General features: G+C 37.7%; 1 protein-coding gene across 1 annotated transcript in view; it reads right to left on the minus strand.

Annotated features, from left to right (window-relative positions):
* Nucleotides 1-21,166, minus strand: part of edar (ectodysplasin A receptor) — a 50,959-nt gene that overhangs the window by 6,101 nt on the left and 23,692 nt on the right. Inside the window, exons 4-8 of the mRNA XM_038276415.1 lie at nt 17,353-17,534; nt 14,529-14,614; nt 1,941-2,018; nt 1,736-1,861; nt 1,566-1,640 (exon numbers count right to left, since the gene is read on the minus strand). Coding sequence (XP_038132343.1) covers nt 1,566-1,640; nt 1,736-1,861; nt 1,941-2,018; nt 14,529-14,614; nt 17,353-17,534 — 547 coding nt within the window. The remainder of the gene's footprint in view (nt 1-1,565; nt 1,641-1,735; nt 1,862-1,940; nt 2,019-14,528; nt 14,615-17,352; nt 17,535-21,166) is intronic.

Raw genomic sequence — 21,166 nt, forward strand, 5'->3', positions numbered from 1 at the left:
CTGTCAGCCTACAGCACACACAGACAAGCACGCATGCAAAAGGAAAGCGCAAACCGGCACACACGCATTGGCAAACACAATGAGAGAAACAACCAATAAATGCACCATAAAAAGGCATTTTGAAACTCTTAATCTTTAGGCACTAAAAGGATTCAAACTTGAATCAGACACCAAATATGATGTTAAATGCTTTAACTTGGTGTCAGATTTTGATTTAATGTTTTTTCAGTCACGTTTAATAAACATTCCTCAAATGCACTGTCCAGCAGATAACAGTAAGGCTGTCTTTATGTTACTCTTAATAAATAGATCCACTCAGTCATAGACAGAAACACAAAGCCTGTCTCTATACCAGTTACCATGTCTGAGTTTGTATTTCATGACTCCTGGTTTGTATTTTGTTAAACTATCTTAGCAAAAGCCCTAATTCCAAAGCCAAACATGGCAGAAGATTAACAATGAGTCAATCATTAATATGCTTCAATAGGCTGAATTAGTAATCAAAATATAATCTAAATAGAAGTAAATATCTGTGATAATGATTGTAGTTGAAGAGGTTTTCATGTTCATGCAAAAGTTCAGGATGGATCCAGATATATTTCTAAAGCTACAGTAAAGAATGCTAACAAGCTAAGCTTTTTAATCTTGAGGGAGTGGCGGCTATTAAAGGTTTATTTTGACTGTTGGCAGGAACAACGACCTCATGGGAATGGATCTGAAACTTGTGCTGCAACATTTTAAGCCATATCTAGCTAAACAACAGCACCCATGCTAAAATTATACTTGAAACCCAGCTGGACTTCTTAGTCAATGACTTAAAAAAAAAAAATGTATGCCTTGATTATAAACCAATTCTATCATTTAAATGATGATATTGATCAATATAGTTTACTAAAATTTAAGCAAGTCTATTTAACAGTGTCATACCAGCACACTTTTTAACAATCCTATTGTCTTAATCAAGAGTGTCAATTATATTTGATGAAAATACTCCCCTTACTGCACCAATCCTATTATGCTCCCTTTTAGATGTTAGTTAGTTAAGGAGAAATAGGTTTTAACTATAAGCACCAATGCAGACCATTAAATGTTCAACTTTCATAACTTCATCTCCTGCAAAAATAAAAAAATAAAACTACAAGAGTGAAACAGAGCAAATAAATGTGGTCACATTTAAAACAAGGAAATAAAACAAATCCAGCTAAATGTTCTGTCAGTTAAATCAGTGAAAGGTTATTTGAGAAAGCCAGATCAAAGCACTTAAAAGGGTTTTGAGATGATGCTGTAATGAGTTCAAAATTGACCATATGGGCAAAAATGTGGAAAAAGTTCAATTTATGTATACTTGTATGTAATAGAATTACTAGGTTTTTTCGGGTTAGCATGGCAAAGGGTAATCAAAGCCAGGATGAGGTTTTTACCACAATACATGTTTTTATGTAGACAAACTTTTTTTGTTGTTTTTACAACTAAAGACTTCCGATCATGACAAAGGAAAAACATTAAAACTAGTAAAAACAGTGTCTGCCTTTCATTCATAGGGATATTTGTGCAGCGTGTCTCACCAGGGACATCTTTCTTGTCTTCCTGTTTGATGGTTTGGGCCTCCACGGCTTTCACAACTTTGCCAGAACAACATGCTGAACAGATAAACATAGACAGAGGGAAAATGAACGCCATAAAATAAAAAGCCTTCAAAGTGAAACTGCAATTTTTTCTTTTGCGCTCCACTCACCTTGGCCACCCGGCTTTGCCTTCAGGATATAAAACATTATTATAAGAACTATGGCGATGGCCATGATGAAAATGGTTGACATGGCGATAATGAGTGCTGTGGCTAGATGTCCTTGTCCAGGTATTTCTAAAAAAGGCAGACAACAATGTATTTAAACATGTGGTGGACAGAGAAGCACCTTCTACCAAAGTGATTGGACCCATACCTTTTTTTTGATGGGGGAAGACAGTGGTGCTTTTGGAATCAATCAGTGGATTTGATTTTGGTTCGTCGGTTTGCATACCTGTAAAAAAATAAAAAATAAATAAAAATATAAATATTCACACACAGATTCATGTTACATTTCCTGGCAACTGGCTGTTTTTTCATTAGTTTAAATCTTCTGGGAAACAAGAAGCTACCTGGAACACTGGGAATACACCTGTGCAGACCTCTGAACTTTTATAAAACCGGGACAGATTTTTGTTGCAAGCATCAAGGGCGACTAGTTATTATATATGTTATTGTAGGTGTTAAAATTTTACATTTTGTTATATACACTGATCCTGAAAAAAAGTGGAAAATATTTGCTTCATAAATGTTTTGTGGCCATCAAAATGCTTCAGTGTTATTCTACAGGTGCTGGTCATAAAATTAGAATATCATGAAAAAGTAGATTGATTTCAGTAATTCCATTTAAAAAGTGAAACTTGTATATTATATTCATACATTACATACAAACTCATATATTTCAGATGTTTATTTTGTTTAATTTTGATGATTACAAATGACAACAAATGAAAATCTCAAATTCATCATATCAGAAAATTAGAATATTGTGAAAAGGTTCAAAATTGATGGCCCCTGGTGCCACACTCTAATCAGCTAATTAACTCAAACCACCTGCAAAAGCCTTTAAATGGTCTTTCAGTCTAGTTCTATAGGCTACACAATCATGGGGAAGACTGCTGACTTGACAGTTGTCCAAAAGACGACCATCGACACCTTGCACAAGGAGGGCAAGACACAAAAGGTCATCGCTAAAGAGGCTGGCTGTTCACAGAGCTCAGTGTCCAAGCACATTAATAGAGAGGCGAAGGGAAGGAAAAGATGTGGTCGAAAAAAGTGTACAAGCAAGAGAGATAACCGCACCCTGGAGAGGATTGTGAAACAAAACCCCTTCAAAAATGTGGGGGAGATTCACAAAGAGTGGACTGCAGCTGGAGTGAGTGCTTCAAGAACCACCACACACAGACGTATGAAAGACATGGGTTTCTGCTGTCGCATTCCTTGTGTCAAGCCACTCTTGAACCACAGACAGCGTCAGAAGCGTCTTGCCTGGGCTAAAGAGAAACAGGACTGGACTGCTGGTGAGTGGTCCAAAGTCATGTTCTCTGATGAAAGTAAATTTTGCATTTCCTTTGGAAATCAAGGTCCCAGAGTCTGGAGGAAAAGAAGAGAGGCACTTCATCCACGTTGCTTGAAGTCCAGTGTAAAGTTTCCACAGTCAGTGATGGTTTGGGGTGCCATGTCATCTGCTGGTGTTGGTCCATTGTGTTTTCTGAGGTCCAGGGTCAACGCAGCCACATACCAGGAAGTTTTAGAGCACTTCATGCTTCCTGCAGCTGACCAACTTTTTGGAGATGCAGATTTCATTTTCCAACAGGACTTGGCACCTGCACACAGTGCCAAAGCTACCAGTACCTGGTTGAAGGACCATGGTATCCCTGTTCTTAATTGGCCAGCAAACTCTCCTGACCTTAACCCCATAGAAAATCTATGGGGTATTGTGAAGAAGAAGATGCAATACACCAGACCCAACAATTCAGAAGAGCTAAAAGCCACTATTAGAGCAACCTGGGCTATCATAACACCTGAGCAGTGCCACAGACTGATCGACTCCATGCCACGCCGCATTGCTGCAGTAATACAGGCCAAAGGAGGCCCAACTAAATACTGAGTGCTGTACATGCTCATACTTTTCATATTCATACTTTTCAGTTGGCCAACATTTCTATAAATCCTTTGTTTTTATTGGTCTTCAGTAATATTCTAATTTTCTGATATGATGAATTTGAGATTTTCATTTGTTGTCATTTGTAATCATCAAAATTAAACAAAATAAACATCTGAAATATATGAGTTTGTATGTAATGTATGAATATAATATACAAGTTTCACTTTTTAAATGGAATTACTGAAATCAATCTACTTTTTCATGATATTCTAATTTTATGACCAGCACCTGTATGGGTCAAATAGTTGAGTAAAAGCATTATGCACATTTTGGCACGTTTGGAGAGATTCGAAGGTGCTGGTGACATCAAAAGTTCAAAGTTCCGCAGCTCTGAACCGTTGTAGCTACAGTAGAGGTCTGAAATGTTTCTGCATTTGCGGTTGACATCATGTAGAACAAAGGCAATCCAATTTTCGAGAATAAAAAAACAACAAATTTGAGTCATGTTCAAACTGATGCAGCTTTGGCTGTGTTTTACTCACCCACCTAATTTGGGCTTACTATTCCTAAGTTATTTGTTTTTTCATTAGGGCATGCAAAATAGGCGAGGATCACTTCAAATTAGGGGGTTTTGATAGGTTCACAAGCTCTGTGAGAAAATACTCTCTAGGCTAAGGTGTTGAATCTGATGCTACGTTCAGACCGGACGCAGCAAAAGCAGCTTCCTTTTTGCTGCTTGTACCAGTTAGTTCTGACGCGCGGCTGAAGCAGCTTTGCTGCTCTGGCTGCGCGGTGCAAAAGTGGCTCTGACGCGCGTTGGGCGGAGCTACTCTCTCCTTTCTCTGCCTTGCAGCTATATTTGCTGTGATCAGTGGGAATAAAGTAGTTTTAATATGTTTTTAAGTGAGAAAATACACATGAAAACTTCAGTGCAGTCAGTTCATCCAGATTACAATCCTGCCTCCCAATGTTATTTCTGTCGGAGCCGCTCAGACCCCCACATACCGGCGGTGCGCCGACAGAAGGAATCCCTTCAACAGCAGCCTCTGGCAGGGTCGCCTCCTCGCGGTTTACCGCGGTGGCTGGTAGGTGTTTTTCATCTAAATAATCCGATCTGCAGGCACCAGAATAATAAAAGCGAACATATTCTGCCGGCAGATGTATGCATTTTAAGTTAATTATGCGTTAATAAACTGTTTAAGAGGAGTGATCAGAGCGGTCTGTGTCATCAGCGCTGTGTCTCTCTCCCAGCCAGCTCCCAGATCAGCTTCTCTGATTGGTTGACGCGGCGCGTCGAGCAGCAAAAATTAAAATTTTCCATCTCGAGCAGCAACGCGTTTGCGGCGCGTCACACGCGCCCGACGCGCTGCTTCAGCTGCTCAGACGCGCTGCGCCTGCTGCTCAAAACGCGCCGCGGGACCTTTTGCTGCGCCTTGACGCGCGTCAACCATTGACTTTGCATGTAAACTCGCTGCTTCTGTCGCGCCAGCTGCGTCCGGTGTGAACGCAGCATGAGGCTCAAACTTAGGAGTTTCGACTCATCCAGGCTTTAGTACCATGCAGCAGTTTATAGAGGACTGGTTTTTCTTTGTTTCCCAGTACATTTAGACTCTGCCAGAGCTGCTCCTTGGATCTTAAAGATGTCCTAATCTCAGGGTCTCCTCTTTGCTATTTGCAGGTAATATTGTTCTTTTGGTGTCATTAAGCCATAACCTCCTGTGCATTACAGCTGACTGTAACGCACCCTGGACATACTGTACATACTTCTAAAAAAGCCCAATGCTGATATACCCCAAAAATATATTTAAAATATATTTGATAATAAATACAGCAAAAATTATGAAACCCATAATTAGGTAAAGGTATGCATTTCATACGTTTTTTTTATCACTGTAATCAGAAGACAACTGTACTGTAACACCGAGGATTCAATAATCAAGATTGTTTTGGAGAGACACTGGCTCATTATACACATATAATACACTGATCCCAATTAAAAATGCATTTAGAAAAACAAGGACAAATACAGTATCCTTTGAGGAGATCTGCAAAAGCCCCCCTTTTGCTAACATCATTGGAATGAAACATGTTGAGTTCTGAGGCTGGCTCAGAGCTCGTCTGCCTGGCTGTGTGTTTCCTGGACGGGGCCATCTGTGGAGCTGGTTGCCTTTTGTATCTCTGCTTCTTTCTCTATGTCTGCTTCTGTCTCCTTGAGCCCCAGGCAGCCTCGGCAGATGGATGCTCACACTGAGCCTGGTTCTGTTGGAGATTTCTTCCTGTTAAAGGGGCTTTTTCCTCTCCACTGTCGCTACAATCATGCTTGGTGTGAGGGATTGCATTCCAGTCAATGAGTCGATGCAATCAACTGGTTTTCCTTCGATAAAAAACATTGGATAAATTTGACTGTATGATCTGGTTGAATTGTAAAGTGCTTGAAAAGACATGTGTTGTGAAATGGCACTAAATAAATAAACAGAATTTAATTTAACTGAAACATGTGGCCTACATCAACATAATACAACATACTACAAGGGATGTGGTATTTACAAAACATACCTAAAGAAGGTTTAAAAGTCTACATCTAGATGTATATCCTGTTAAAAACAAAATAATGTATTTTTCCACAAACAAAATCCCTTTGCTTTATTAAGAAAGCATCTATTGTAGTTTAACATTCTTTCTAATAAAACATGTTTTGGCTTGCAGAACAAAAAGAAAGAGAAGATAAAGAAATTCCCTTGCAGTCCAAATCTTGGCCAAGGCTCTATTTTATTGGGTCTTCAGTGGCCTCAATCCCTCTCTCTAAACAATTCATTTCAGGAGATTGTGTATAATTTAGCTGACAATCAGACTAATGCCTTTGTGCAAGAGGTGTCATCATGGCCAGATCAGGGATCGGGAAGAATGCGAACTGAGAGAAGGATGTGGAAAGGCGGCCTCAGGCCAGAACTCATGGGTCAGAGCACACCCGCCTCCAAGGTCTGCCTTTGGTTTCCAGCTGTGTTTATTAACATTTGCAACTGCATTCAGACAATCAGCAATGTTTCAATACTAACAGCTGGCATTTATGAATCCAGTTTGCAAAGACATTAACAAAGTCTGTTTGTGATGGTGTTTATAAACTGCAGTTGGAAATGGAATTTACAAACACTGATCTCATTTTATACACCTTCTAAATTATACATAAAGGAAGTTTATAGGAGCAGTTATCTTGTTGGCTTAACTCAGCTTCTTTATTCTTTGTTTTCCTGAGCTGATTAAACTACACACTGGAGCATTTTATTTTATTTAATATAACTTATAATGGTAAGATTCTGTAGGATTTTAGTTTCTTATTTCTGATAAGCTGTAGTCTTTAACAGTGAAATACTCTGAGAATATATAATAGACTGATACTGATATTGATCCAATGCTATATCAGTGCATATCATACATAAATTCATAATTTATTTTATATTGCGGAATGTCAGAAAGGGTTTATTAAAGTGTTATTACCAGTGTTGTGCCTGAACGCGTTCATTGAACGAAAGTTCATGAACTCGTTCATATTTTGGGCGAACGTGAACTGAACGTACTGTATTACTGCCTGATGAACGTTATTGTGAACTCGTTCATTCTGGTGTCTGTGAACGGCACGCTCTCTCAGTTCAGCTCCGTTCAATAGGTTGCCAGATTTCTATAGAGTCCTCCAGGCGAAACACCGGCTAAATCACACCGTAAACAAGCCTTAATATGTAGCGGGAAAAACACCCAATCTGGCAACCCCAGCTACCAGTGTCGTAGCCTACAGCTGCGTGCGTCATCAAAACAAAATGCAGCGTGGAAGCCACAGCAGCATGGAGGCGACCGTGGATGCGACAAAGCAGCAGTATGATCACTTAAAACAGTTTTATGACCAGTTGGTCGGTGAGGATGATGGCAACAATCTTACATTTCTTTGCAAACTTTGCCCGTCGGCTTTCAGTAAAAAAATCCGCACTTCAGTAACCTTAAATTCCTACTTCAGCCTGGTCCCCCAGGTTGTGTTAGTAAAATGTTATTGAGGATTTTACTATTCATGTAACTTGTTTGTTAAACCTGCCTGGTATAATTTTCCAGGATTCCAGTATTCCTTTTTAGTATGTACTGAAATGGAATTTCAAATTGAAAAAAATATTGAAAATAAAAAAAATTTGCACCTTAAAGACTACTTTCCTGTTTTTCTTTTAATAATTCCTCATAAAAAAGACCATTCAAGCAGCACATTTTTCCTGATGTTTTTGAGAATATACTGTAGGGGTGAAAGCTGCAGCTGCTACTAGTGTGAAGTGAATGGACAGCAACAAAGCGTTAAAGCAACAATGGGAAAATGCTGTCCCCTCAATGCTAATGTAAACCCTGGTTGGACGAGGATTCAAAACTGGATATGAAGATGAAATCTGACGCACAGTTTCAGTGTTACAACTGATAAAATAAATGCTGTCTGTGGTTCTACAGTAGGCTATGGTGTAATTGAGCAATATATGAGGAAAAAAAAAAGAACTATGAACTAGTTCATTTTTTGGAACCGTGAACTTAGTTCAAAATTTTGAATTATGAACTATGAACTGAACTAGTTCATTTTAAAATGTGTGAACTGAACTTTGAACTAGTTCACGTAGAAAGAGAACTTTCCCAACACTGGTTATTACCATACAGTGAACCATACGTCTTAATCAACAACAACAATGGTTAACAATATTGACTAGGAAAAAAGTTTGTTCAACACGTAAACTCAGAGATGTTGACAGGCAGAGACAATAAGACAGACACAATAAGGACAAAGCTGGCAAAAAGTGAACGACCCTCAAACTAATTTTTAAATTCCTAGTGCAACAATAATATGATCAGCCTTCGGGTATAGAGAAGTTGGAAAAAACAGTTTTCTCTTGAGTCATCATTCTTTCCTAAAACCAATTTATTTAGAGGGAAGTTGCTTTTACAGACACAGGCAGCAGATCTGTCATTTCCATTAATATAAGTAAGACATTTAACCCACAATAGTTTGCATGCCAAAATTCCCAAAAGATGGTATGTTAGCTTTGGCACTGCATCTAATTGACATTAATTCCAAAATACCACTGCCTGACATCATTTCACAACCAATAACATTTCACAGAAGCAAATTATTGGTACTGGCAGCATTGTGATACAGATTCCCATTGCAGTACAGAAACTTTTTTTATTGGCAGTGTGGATAAACTGCAGACATCACTACTCCATCTGTCCATATATTGCTCCCAGTCCTCCCTTTTTCTTTGCCCTTCTGGAGTTTTCATCAGCTCTCCTTCCTCTTTCCTAATGGAGCTGTAAACTCCCAGAAGCTCATAAATCACGCCTTTTAATCAGTCTTTTATTTCACTGAGCTGATATACTGTTAGCCTCTTTGACATGTGCCTCTCTGCTTCCCGTGGTTTCAGGGTCTTGTGTCACCACATTTGCACATACAATCTTATGCACCAGCGCACTGTGGCTAGAGGCATCAACTCAGGGTATGTGTTTACACGACGCTGAGTGAAGAAATAAGTCTGAGCTGAAATTCTGTTTAGCATCTTGTGGTTTAATCTCTTAACCGCACTCACCCAGGGTGAAAAAAGACTGCAAAATGACAACTCTGCCAGGTATGCCAAGCTTAGCAACCTGAAAGAAAGTAGGTATGAAGAATAGAGCTAAAACCTAAAATATTGGAAAAAATCTGAAACTCCTAATTCTTTCCTACTTAAAAAAATGTTCAAAGCAGAAGGTCTGTCAGTTCCATTAATATAAGTCACACATTTAACACACAAAAGATTGCAAAATGTTAATTCTTCCAGGCAATGCGGGTAGTTCAATAACCTGAAAGCAACTCAGTAGGACTGAAGAAAATAGTAAAAAAAAAAAGTTAAAGGAAATATACTATTTAGAGCCAGAAAACCTGAGACTTTTTAAAAAGAAGTTTTAAAAATATGAAATTTGAATAAATCAAAGCCTTCAAAGATAGAACTAACTTCCGTATGTTGTAGCTCTGTCTTGAGGTATCACTTTCTAAAGCTGACGTTTTAAGGTAAGATCCCACGCAAGACATGATATTCACGCTTTACTTGCTTCTCTCGCCTGGATTTTTCAGAAGATACAGGATCTCCTTTCATTGTTCTTGGATAATACCCAGCTGTATGCCCTGCCATAAAAAACAAACTTTCACCATCTGAGTCTGCTACTTTGATGTATAGATGACATAAAAAGCATGGAAGGATCTGAATCTATTTTAGTTCAATGATAAAAAAGACTGAGAGGTTGGTTTATGGAAGTGCCAAATGTCACCAGGCCCTGAACATGAAGACAACTATATCAAATGTAGGAGGTGAAAGAGAATACTACATATAAGTCTGAAAATAAAACCAGAGCAGTGGTTCCAGTTTAATGCCTTTATTACCATTGAGTATGAATACTGTAAACCACTTGGTGAGGAAATTAGGGGTTCCTGTGTATCACAGCTTCAGAAGGTACAGAGTGATGCTTCATATCCTTTAACTGGTTCAAACACCTTTATTGTAAGAATCCCTACACTGGCTGCCAATAAACTTTAGGGTTTCATTTTGAAATAGTTTAATTTGCTGTTAAATGTATTAATGGCCGAGCTGCCGAAGTTACTGCAACCCTACATACTCTACCTCAACTTCATATCAGCTGATTCGCTGCTCCTAAATGCTTGGAGTGGTCCGTGGTTTTGATTTTGCAAGTCAAAATTATGGAACGGCCTTACTTTATATATCCATCCATCATCATCTGACATGCTTGTCCCAATTGGGGTCACGAGGGGTGCAGGTGCGTATCTCCAGCTGTCAATGGGCGAGAGGCGGGGTACACCCTGGACAGGTCGCCAGTCCATCGCAGGGCACTTTATATATCATACAGGCCAATTTTTTTTTTCTTTCTTTCTCTTTACTTTAAGGCCATTTTCAAGCCCACCTCTTCTTCATAGTCTTTCAAAACCACCCCAGTCTTTAAGATTCTTTTAAATTCAGGATGTAAATATGTCAAATGAAAGTGTGGCCACTTATTGGTGAGACTGAAAAGGGATGTACTAAGGACTTTTCAAACAAATATCTACTCAGGAAACATGGCAAGGCTCTGTGCCATGTTGCATTTCTGAACTCTGACTAAAGACAGTCTGTCCATTGGAAACAGGTTTTGCCCCAGGACCATTTAACAACTAAATTCTTGGCTGAGGCTTAAGCACACGGCTTAGTTTACGCCATGGTTAAAACCAATCGCTTAATCAAGGAGTGATCAGACAGAACAATGAGACGACCAAAGGAGTTGTTTTTGGAGCATAGAGTTGATCAGGTTTCTTTTACCAGGGTTTTGACTGGATGCTTAGCCAAACTAATTTGTTTTTGCAGCAATATAGAGAGAACATTTCCCCTAAGCTGAAAACTTCCTTTCCATCTGCCACATGTGTGCAGCATTACTTTGGAGTGACTTTTTAGGGTCAAACAGCATGTTGTTATTGGAAAAGTGACTGCAGATGGATTGATAGAGTTTGAGTGGTGCAACACATGGTGTCCTTGATGTAACGGTTTGACAGCTACGTCAACATAACGCAGTTTTATCTTCACAAGTTAAACAAAAACTAATAATGAGGTTTATTTTGCACAACTGCTGCAAAACACTCTAATATAAAGTGTTGTCATGACCTAGTTTTTTTTTTCGGTCACCAATGGTGACTTCCGTGTAGAATCACCATTAAACCTTTTATATGAACTCAAAGATGAGCTTTAGGCTTTGCATTACCTGAAAGCTCCAGTGTGGGATTTTCAGAGACATCTAATGGTCAGACTGCTGCAACATGAACCGCTTCTGACATCTATTCTGCCCCTCCAACAATGGGAGGCTGTCATGGTACAAAATGACTTGCACTGCATCACCTTTTTTTTCACATGATGGCAAGGTTTGTTTGCATATATAATTTTATAAAAAGTATTTTATCATTATAAATATATAGATTTTATATAAGCCTAATTGCTGTAGTCCCATTTGAGCCTAATGGTGATCTCTACAGTTACTAGTTTGTCAGCTCTGCGCTGCCATAGCGCAAAGAAGTCTGCCTCCATAAATGCGCAACTTATATAATAAATGACAATTTATAAGGAAACAAAACAAAAAGATTGAGACTTTGTGTGTAGATTATAATAAAAAAAACATACTCTTGTATAATGAGTTACATCTCTGTCATTTAATTCCTGTAATTAATGTATAGTGCTGCTTTAATGTTAAAGTTAAGAGTTTCTGAGTTTTTCAGCTAGTAAAAACAAAACATTAGTTAAATTTGTGTAATGAGTCTCTGTTTGCTGCGATGGACTGGCGACCTGTCCAGGGATTACCCCGCCTCTCACCCGTAGACAGCTGGAGATAGGCACCTGCACCCCTCGTGACCCCACTTGGGATAAGCCTCTCTGTTTGAAACGTATGCCTCATTTATGTGCATTAAGCTACAGATTCGGATGTTGAAAGCTTATAGAAATCAGAAGGAAAACGAGGAAAACGAGCTGTGCCTACAGCTTTATATCACAACCTGCCAAAGAGTAGCATTACGGCAAGCACAAACACGCTAATCATCCGTCTTCCTCATAACCACCCAATTTTAATTAGTACACAAGCAATCCTAGGTAGGAGCCAGGGTAATTTGCAGATTACATGGCAAGTGTCAGCCTGCCATCACCCAAAGAAAATAAAACTCAGATCTCAGACATTTCTGTATTCTCTTTTTAGGGAAACTGTCTATGACTTCTGTTAAGAGGATTTTACTTTGGAAGAAAACTGTTTTTTTTATTTCAGCAAGAAATAGTTAAAGCCTTACTTATATCATTTAATGAAATACTGAACTCTGTAACTTTGGCTTATCTGCCTCATAAATTTACACGCAGCTGGTGTGTGATTGAAATAATATTTATAGACATTATTCATTTGTCCCTCAGCTCTGCTGCTGCTGCTTCAAACCCTCCTTCTCTGCAGGCTCAGGCCACTTTTTGGGGTCTACATCTTTCAAAACACACTAATTAAATATGACACAATAACAACACAGTAATTTCCGGATTCTTTAGTTACACTTTGGGGGGATTTTGAGCAATTGCAAGTCCATAAATATAATTGCCAAAACAATTTGAAAAAAAAAAAAGCAAACATCAAAAAAATGTGCTGCTTAAACACATGATTAATTTGGATTTTGCATACGTGTAAACAGGATAACAGACAGGGAGGGGAGAAGAATAATGCAACTACCGAATACTTTTTCTCATTGGAAACAATCTTACTCAGCAGAAGAAGTTTTGAAATGCTCACCCATTTGTAATCAAAAACTTTAATGTATTGTACTCTGACTTTCCTTGAAAAAAGGAATTTAAACTACAGATAATCAAAGTAGAAATGAAATGTGCTTTTAAGCAACTTTAAAATATAGATTATTTTTCCAATGCCCTTAAATTAATCCATTTATATGTCCTCAGTATTTATTTAATTAAGAAAGCATGTTTTAATGTGTATAATTTTATCTTATCATAAAAGCAGCCAAGAGAACAGTTATTTCTTTAGGGAAGCTGGTTGCAGAGCTGTTTATTATGGATTCTTTAATTCTTTCTTTTGTTGAAAGACAGATGAGGGGGAAAAAAAAACAATAGTATTAAAAACGCAACAGGAATGAATGTCTTATGTTTGCAACCAGTAGTGCAGAGGACTAAAAAATGTAAACATGGGAGCTCTTGTTGTGAAACATGGTGGTGGCACTATAATGCAGAGGGGATGTTTTTCTTTGGCAAGCTAATAAGAGATATTTTGAAAAAAAGAATGTAGTTAAGTAACTCACAATCTTTAAAGGATATCTTTGGAGCCACCAACAAAGCTCTTCATCAGATTGCTTAAACTACTTTTTGTAGAGAGGGGCAGGGAATTACAGTCTCTATGTGTGCAACATTTCCGCTGCTGCAATTGCTTAGTGTACATTCATGGGACCAATGAGAATTTATTTCTATAAGGTTGACTTTTCTTCCACCATGCAATTGAAGAACAACTTGTTTATCTAGGATACAAAATCCAAATGAATCAAACTCATATTTGGATTTGTATCATAACATGATTTTCAACTGTTCATAAAATAAATGAATAAGTGGAAAAACGAGAAGATTTTACCAAACATTACAATAAAACGTTTATAGACACAATCTAACCTACAGAAGGCAGTGTAATTAACTGGTAAAATGTTATGTAAGTGGAAAATGGTCATAAACTACCATTGGAAATGAAGAGTTGTTGAGCAGTCAAGGAAAAATAATTCCATCTTGGAAGCTTTTTGCAAGTGAGTGCAACTTCCTTTCAAAATCAGCAACAGTGTTTGAGCTGGATTTGCAGTCATGGACATATGCATCAATCCATGTGCTGACAGTGCAGAGGAATTTTGAATAATTGGTGTGACAGTGATGTTATCAATGAGCTGCAAAACACTTATGAGGAGAACTAGAAAAACAACAGAATTAGAAGGGAAGTGGGTCTAAAAACTCTGGGCTTTGATGGTGAAGCTCACCCAAAAGATAGAATTGTGACAACAGGATCTAAGTGGCTCAGTGAAAATTGCAACCCCCACCACAATCCAGGAGCTGAACATCTGCCTTTTACATAAGCTGTTCAGTTTATTTTCTTTCCATGATGGAAAAGAGCATCATATTCAGTAGATTCTGATGTGGATGAAGACGTATTTTTTCTTTAATTTATTGTACGTATATGAAAAAAAATGCCTGATAGATTATGGTGGTAAATTTTTTGTCATAGACACAAAAGAAATGGAAAAGAAAGAAAAGTAAATCTTACATTCTTTTGTGTTGCTCGGTGCATTCTGGCAGGAGTGGCAAACCATCCCATAAGCGTTCCTAGGTTTGTTCACCAACATATAATACCTATAAAAGATAAAAATTTTACCACATCAACTGATAACGTCTGGCTGATTCTTTGTTTTTCTAAAAAAAAAAAAAAAAAAAAGAACTTTTATTACCAAAGAAAAAGACAGAATTAAGAAAAGTTATGTTTTTAAAAGTGCAAATATGCTGTTATAATATGCTATAATATACTATTATAACCTTCCAACCTCATGAGCGAACTCAGTGCAGACGTATGGAGAAGCAACTCAGGTGGAAAAATTTTACTATTCATGCCCTGCAGGCACCAAACAGTTCTTTGGTACAAATATGCCATCAGTCATAAAAAGGCCACGCTGTACAGGAGGAAAAAAGGTGAGAGACGCTGAGGCATTGAACAGATGGACCTTATTAGAGCTGTTAACGCTCTAAGGCAAGAGGACGGCTCAGTTCCTACACAGCAGGCACACAGCCTGCAGGTAATCTAGAGTTAGCTGCAGATGCACCATATATCAAATGGAAAGTCATCACCCAGCATTAAACAGTGTATAACATTTGAACCAACCAAGTGAGAGAACCCTTTGCAGATACTAATGGTATACAGTCCTTTGCAAAAGTCTTTATATCGCATTTTTGTACAGTTCTGTTAAATGATTAAATTTTTAAACCTAATATGATAAACAGTAAAAGAGCACATTGAATATAGAGCTACTGTAAAATATACATATAGATAAGTGAAAAATTAAACCCTTTTTTGCAAATTGGTTTATTACGTAAATCCAAATAAAAAAAATAGATTTGGAACATTTTAAGATCATTACTACTTTTTCAAGCAGCTTTATTACTTTCTTCTACATGCAGAATGTTTATCTTTATTTTGAAAGATAAACTTAGATTTTTTTTGGCGGTTAGAATTTGGTTGCATTAGTTTTATTGTCCCCCCCAAAAAATGTTTTGTTTTAATCATAAAGTTATGCAGCTGGCAAATAAAAAAATACAAAAAAAATAAAAAACTTTTCATTAATGAGTACTATAACTTAGAGTTGTTATTATAAACTTTTTATCATCCTGAATCTATATTTTTTTCCAAGTCAAACCTATAAATAGAAGGAATCAGTTAGCACTTTGATTAAACATTCTTGGCCAATTTCAGAACAGGCATGATCTGAACTCTTTGCAATTAGAATAGATGGATGTTAAATATTTTGCTTCCATCAACCATCCATCCATGCTGCCTCCAATCGTTATATTTACTCAAACATTTTGGGAGGAAGATGCATTTTATTTTTTTGTCCATTAACGATAAAGCTCAAATTTTCCATAAAGAATATTTAAATAAATGTAACCATACCAATTCAAAATCTAAACTATTTACCAACCAAATATTGAGATGCATTATATGTAAAGACTTAACAGACCACCATATTTTAGACGCAGCGCCACTGCCATTTTTTTTTTTTTTTTTTTTTACCGAGTCCCTTTAACTGGAGTTGCAAGCTTCTTTCCTGAAGCCACTTTGAAGTCTGATAATCACATTTTTATGTTCCCCTGGGAATCATTTTCTGCAGGAGAAAAGGATGAAGCCATGCGGATGGACATCATCCAAGCAAGTCATCCAGAAACATTTGGCACATAATGAAAAATATCTGATGATTTTCAACTAAAACTTAAAGGGGAAAAATCCATATGGCTTCAGTCTGTCAGATTTACCAAGTCATGTTTATGCATGAGGCTCTTTTTAAATCTTCCTTGCTTTTGCTTCCCAATGACAGTTAACCTCATTCAAAGCAACAGATTCTGGGCAAAGGTAAAGGCTGCAAATAAAACAAAAGCAGGATTATTAGATGGAGCCAGATCACCATCATAGGAGCCTGGTTATATTCTTGGCTTTTTACAGCCCCATATTTAATATAGGCCTCATGGGCATCTGTGATTAATGCTATTGCTGCCCATAGTGTCATCTTCGACGATCCTATCTGGATATTTATGCCGTTGTGACAAACTCTTTCCTGTCTGGGGGATAATGGATTGAGCAGTGTTCTGTGAGATGTCCAAAGCTCTAACTTGAAACTTCTCCACAACATTGTCCTTGATTGTTATTGACAAATTGTCTCTAATGACTAATAAACTCAGTGGCCTTCCTGCAACAGATGTGCTTATCACCCACAAGGTACTTTACTAAAATGACCTGTGAGGGAAGTTGATTGCAAGAGATTTTATGTTTGCTATATCAGCATAAAAGGCGCCAAAAACATATGAAACATGCCACACTTTTCAGACTCATTTTTTCTTTTTCTAGTGTGAAACCCCCGCATAAATGTTTTTATACTTGTTTGGGTTAGTTTTAAAAAAAAAATCGACACCAACTGTTAAGTGTAAGTTTGAACAGACATTACGCTAAAAAGTTTAGGAAATCTGAATTTGAAGACATTTACGGTAGAATAGGAATTTGTTGGAAGAAATACAGCATGAATGTTAGTGTTCTCAGAAGCAGAAGTTAGAACTGAAGTTAGTTGTTCATGCAGAACTTGTGGATTAATGAGTATGAATACCGATACTAGCAACTTTATTTAAATTTTATAGCCTTATTCTGTCATGAACAAATCATTTTTGATCAGTATTGTAAAGGCATATAATGTGACAAGACCCTTTAAAGACACATTTAATCATGAAATCTAGCACATAATAGTCCCTTTTTTTCTTATCTAACATACAAAAAATAAACTTATCACATGGATATTGAGATTAATACCAACGCTTTAGTCATCGGTAAGCCTTACCCTGGTAAACATTGTCCACACTCAGCGTCACTTTCAGCAGTTCCTGGTACACGGACAATGGCTCTATAAAGAGCATCACAGTCCTTGTGGCGCCTGCAGATCTCATACTTTCCTTTGGAGTATTTCCCCTGTGGGCAGGGCACGCAGGAAAAGTCTTCATCCTTTACACCATAACCGCATGTCTGCAAAACACATATGCATTTTAAATACACATAGACATTCTAAATAATTTAACAATAAAAAATGTAGCTATAACATCATTCTAAACGTGCTTTTCCGATCAGAGATATCAATTGTTTCTATTATTTGGACAGAAACTCAAAAGCAAACTGTAAACACTTAAAGACACCCATCTGTTTCCAGAACTTTTAGCCCAAATCTGGCTTTGCTCTTCTAAGATGACAGGAGAGAATTCTGATTGGTCACAGAGGTCTTCTGTATGTGTTCAGGCTGTGTGTGTGTGCACAGTTTTCCATGCATGGTAGTGTTTAAGATGACCAACTCATCGTATTGTTTTCTTGCATCCATCTTCTTCAGATGCTGCTTCCTGTCAGTGGGGAGGCCGGATGGGCCACACACAAAATCACACATGCTTGCATTTACAAAAACATACTCTTTCTCTCTTCTTTGCCCCCTCTTTCATCTTTAATTTCCCTCTTACTTTCATCTGTCTATTAAACAAGCCTGTGCCTCCTAGCTGTTGGCTACAGTAGGGTGACTGTAAAAGAAATTCAATATTCTCGCCCTTTCTGTTTGACATCCACTACTTTTAGTCTGATTGTTTGATGGAAAAGTGCGCGGAGCTATCATCAGGATTGTGTCAGTTTGGGTTAAAGCTGAACTTGGATCTTTTGTCTGCAGGCTTACTGTGACTCTGCTTCTGTTTGTTGCCTTAAAGCAGATCCAGAGTGATTGAAAGCCTCCATCTTTTCAAAGCAAATCTGTAGGCATTTTGAATGTTCCTTTAAGCTTAGGAGAGGAACAAAACTTAAAAAGCAGATCCTTCTCTGAAATTCTCACACATGTTTTCAAAGCTGCCAGTAAAGGGATATGAGATAAAATCACCACGAGGGAAACTGCTTATAACTTTTAAGCAAGGTCACAGGGGTCATCAACCACAAGCTGCTCAAAGTGTCAAGTAAAATGAGAATAAACTGAACCTTATGACAATAAGATCCACCTATGCCTTTAAAATTTTTCCATTTCACAAATATTAAAGGAATAGTACACCCAAAACATGATTAGCCTTCATTTTCTACTCACCCCCATGCTGAGCAACACTCTGGAGTACTTTTTTGATATCTCAAATGCATCTGGAGATCTGGGAGGCTTCTTGCTGTCTGCTGACATTCAAATAATGGAGGTCTATGGCGCCCGAGGCAGAAAGGTCCATAAAAGTCCACAAAAAACGTGTCAATATTCCTCCATACTGCTCGTCCAATGTATTCCAAGTGTCCTGAGTGGGTAGCATCCATAATTTACTCGAAACGAAGTCATTTAGAATGTTTTTAGAGCATAAACAGTAGTGTATAGGACTTCCTGAAAGCGCGCGCCTGCGAGTTCACAAGTCTACGGAAACCGCGGCAGACCAAACCAGATGAAAGTGCGCATTCAGCGTCTGCTCTGCCGATAATGCAAGCGTAGAAGAAGAAATGTGCTGTTTACCTGTGCAAAGAAAGAAACAACGAAAGAAAAATGTCTGAGGACTTCAGTGTTGAGGAAGAGCATGAGTTCTTTGCCGAGCTGAATGCGCACTTTCATCTGGTTTGGTCTGCCGCGGTTTCCGTAGCGTCGTGAACGCGCTTTCAGGAAATCCTATACACTACTGTTTATGCTCTAAAAACATTCTAAATGACTTCGTTTCGAGTAAATTATGGACGCTACCCACTCAGGACACTTGGAATACATTGGACGAGCAGTATGGAGGAATATTGACACGTTTTTTGTGGACTTTTATGGACCTTTCTGCCTCGGGCGCCATAGACCTCCATTATTTGAATGTCAGCAGACAGCAAGAAGCCTCCCAGATCTCCAGATGCATTTGAGATATCAAAAAAGTACTCCAGAGTGTTGTTCAGCATGGGGTGAGTAGAAAATGAAGGCTAATCATGTTTTGGGTGTACTATTCCTTTAACTTTAAAGTATTTATTGAGATTTTATCTGACCACCCCAGAGGAAGAACACAATTAGGAAATGGAAGGTTATGCAATTATAATATTTTACAAAATCAATAAAAAAATATGCATTGATCATACTGGACTGTGATAAAGTATAGAGATCAGCTTGAACATACCATCCTAATGGTAAAACACGGTGGCAGAAGTATTATACTGTGGGTAAACATTTTTATTAGGAATAGTTTAGAAACTGATAAAAGACTTGAGACTGAGACGAAGGTTCATCTTTCTGCTGATTTTTAGAACAATAATGTTTTTCTATCAATGTTACTGTATGTGCATTTTGAAGAGTCAGATTAGAACAGCTTGATTGAAACAGCAAAATTAAAATACAGCGACTAAATTTTGCAACAAAAAAAAAAGAAAACATTTGCTTGAGGTGGAATGGAAAGATATTTGCAGAATAAGTTCTGACGTAGTGAATATTTATCTTAAATGACTGATCTGTTTCACTGCTGATTCATAATTGTTAGAATAGGGCTTAATCTATTTTATTGGGGTAAAATAGTCTAAAATCAATCTATCTTGCTCCCCATTTGTCGTTGAAGTAGGCAATTAAATACAATGAGATTTGCAGTTACAACTTCAACAAAAAGAAGATTTACAGTTTTGCTGAGGAGCTTTACCACTCATAAGCTGGCATTTGTCATTATCTTAAGAGAAGAAGACATCAAAGAAACAACATCAAAATGTGATGCAGGCAAGGGAGGGTTGAACGGCCTTGTCACTGATGTATCTGAGTATGTGGGAACATGTTCTCTGTGAGGTTTCTGCTGTGAGAGTGGTTGTCCCTTGATTAAAAGCATGTCAAGACACACTCTTACCCACATGCAGGGAAACTTCAGGGAAATGAAAGAACATGTGAATTACAGACTGTGGCACAAAGAGGATCAGAGCAGCTGGGGAAAGTGCAATGGGGGGGGGGGGGTCATAATTTGGCTGTTTTAAAAGAAAAGAAATGCCAACAAATGGCTACATTACTTTTTATCAAAGGCTTCTCAGCTCAAATACTTCTTTTACTAATGTCTTCAAAAAAAGAAGCGGATTGTTTTCTTGGAACTTATAGAGGGCAGCCAACGTTAAGTACGTAAGCAAGGATAAGCAACAGAGAAAGGTTTAAGGTTTGATTGACATATGATTGTATGATTAAAGACAAGAGAAGTTCAGGTTCAAAGAGAAACAATTTTCTATCTCATTTTAAAGCATGCGGGGTGTGCAAATCCAAGAAACAGTCATTGTGTGGTTGCAGAACATTCTATAGTTATAAAAATTGATGGTGTTTAGATCTGTGCCAGCACTTGATTATTCAGTAGGAATAAAAAGAGACATGGACATAAAAGAACCTAAAAGACTTAGAGGGGACAATAAACATAACTACATATGGCAGGTAAAGGTTTATTTAAAGGATTCTTGCTCAGTAACTCATTTTACATTCATGCTTTTAATTTTAAGGCTTTGGAGAGTAAAAACTTGTCAAACTCTGTTAGGAATATTTAGGCATCCCTTTATTATTTAAGGTCAAACTTGTCTCTATGTGTGATATGGGATGTCTTTGAGAAGATATATTAATTCCATAATTTTTCATACTTTTTTTCTTTTGTCCAGCATTAGGATCAAGTCTATGAGTGACCGCTTTG

Source organism: Cyprinodon tularosa, unplaced genomic scaffold (assembly GCF_016077235.1).
Source record: "Cyprinodon tularosa strain WSP-4 unplaced genomic scaffold, ASM1607723v1 ctg124, whole genome shotgun sequence".
Lineage (NCBI taxonomy): Eukaryota > Metazoa > Chordata > Actinopteri > Cyprinodontiformes > Cyprinodontidae > Cyprinodon > Cyprinodon tularosa.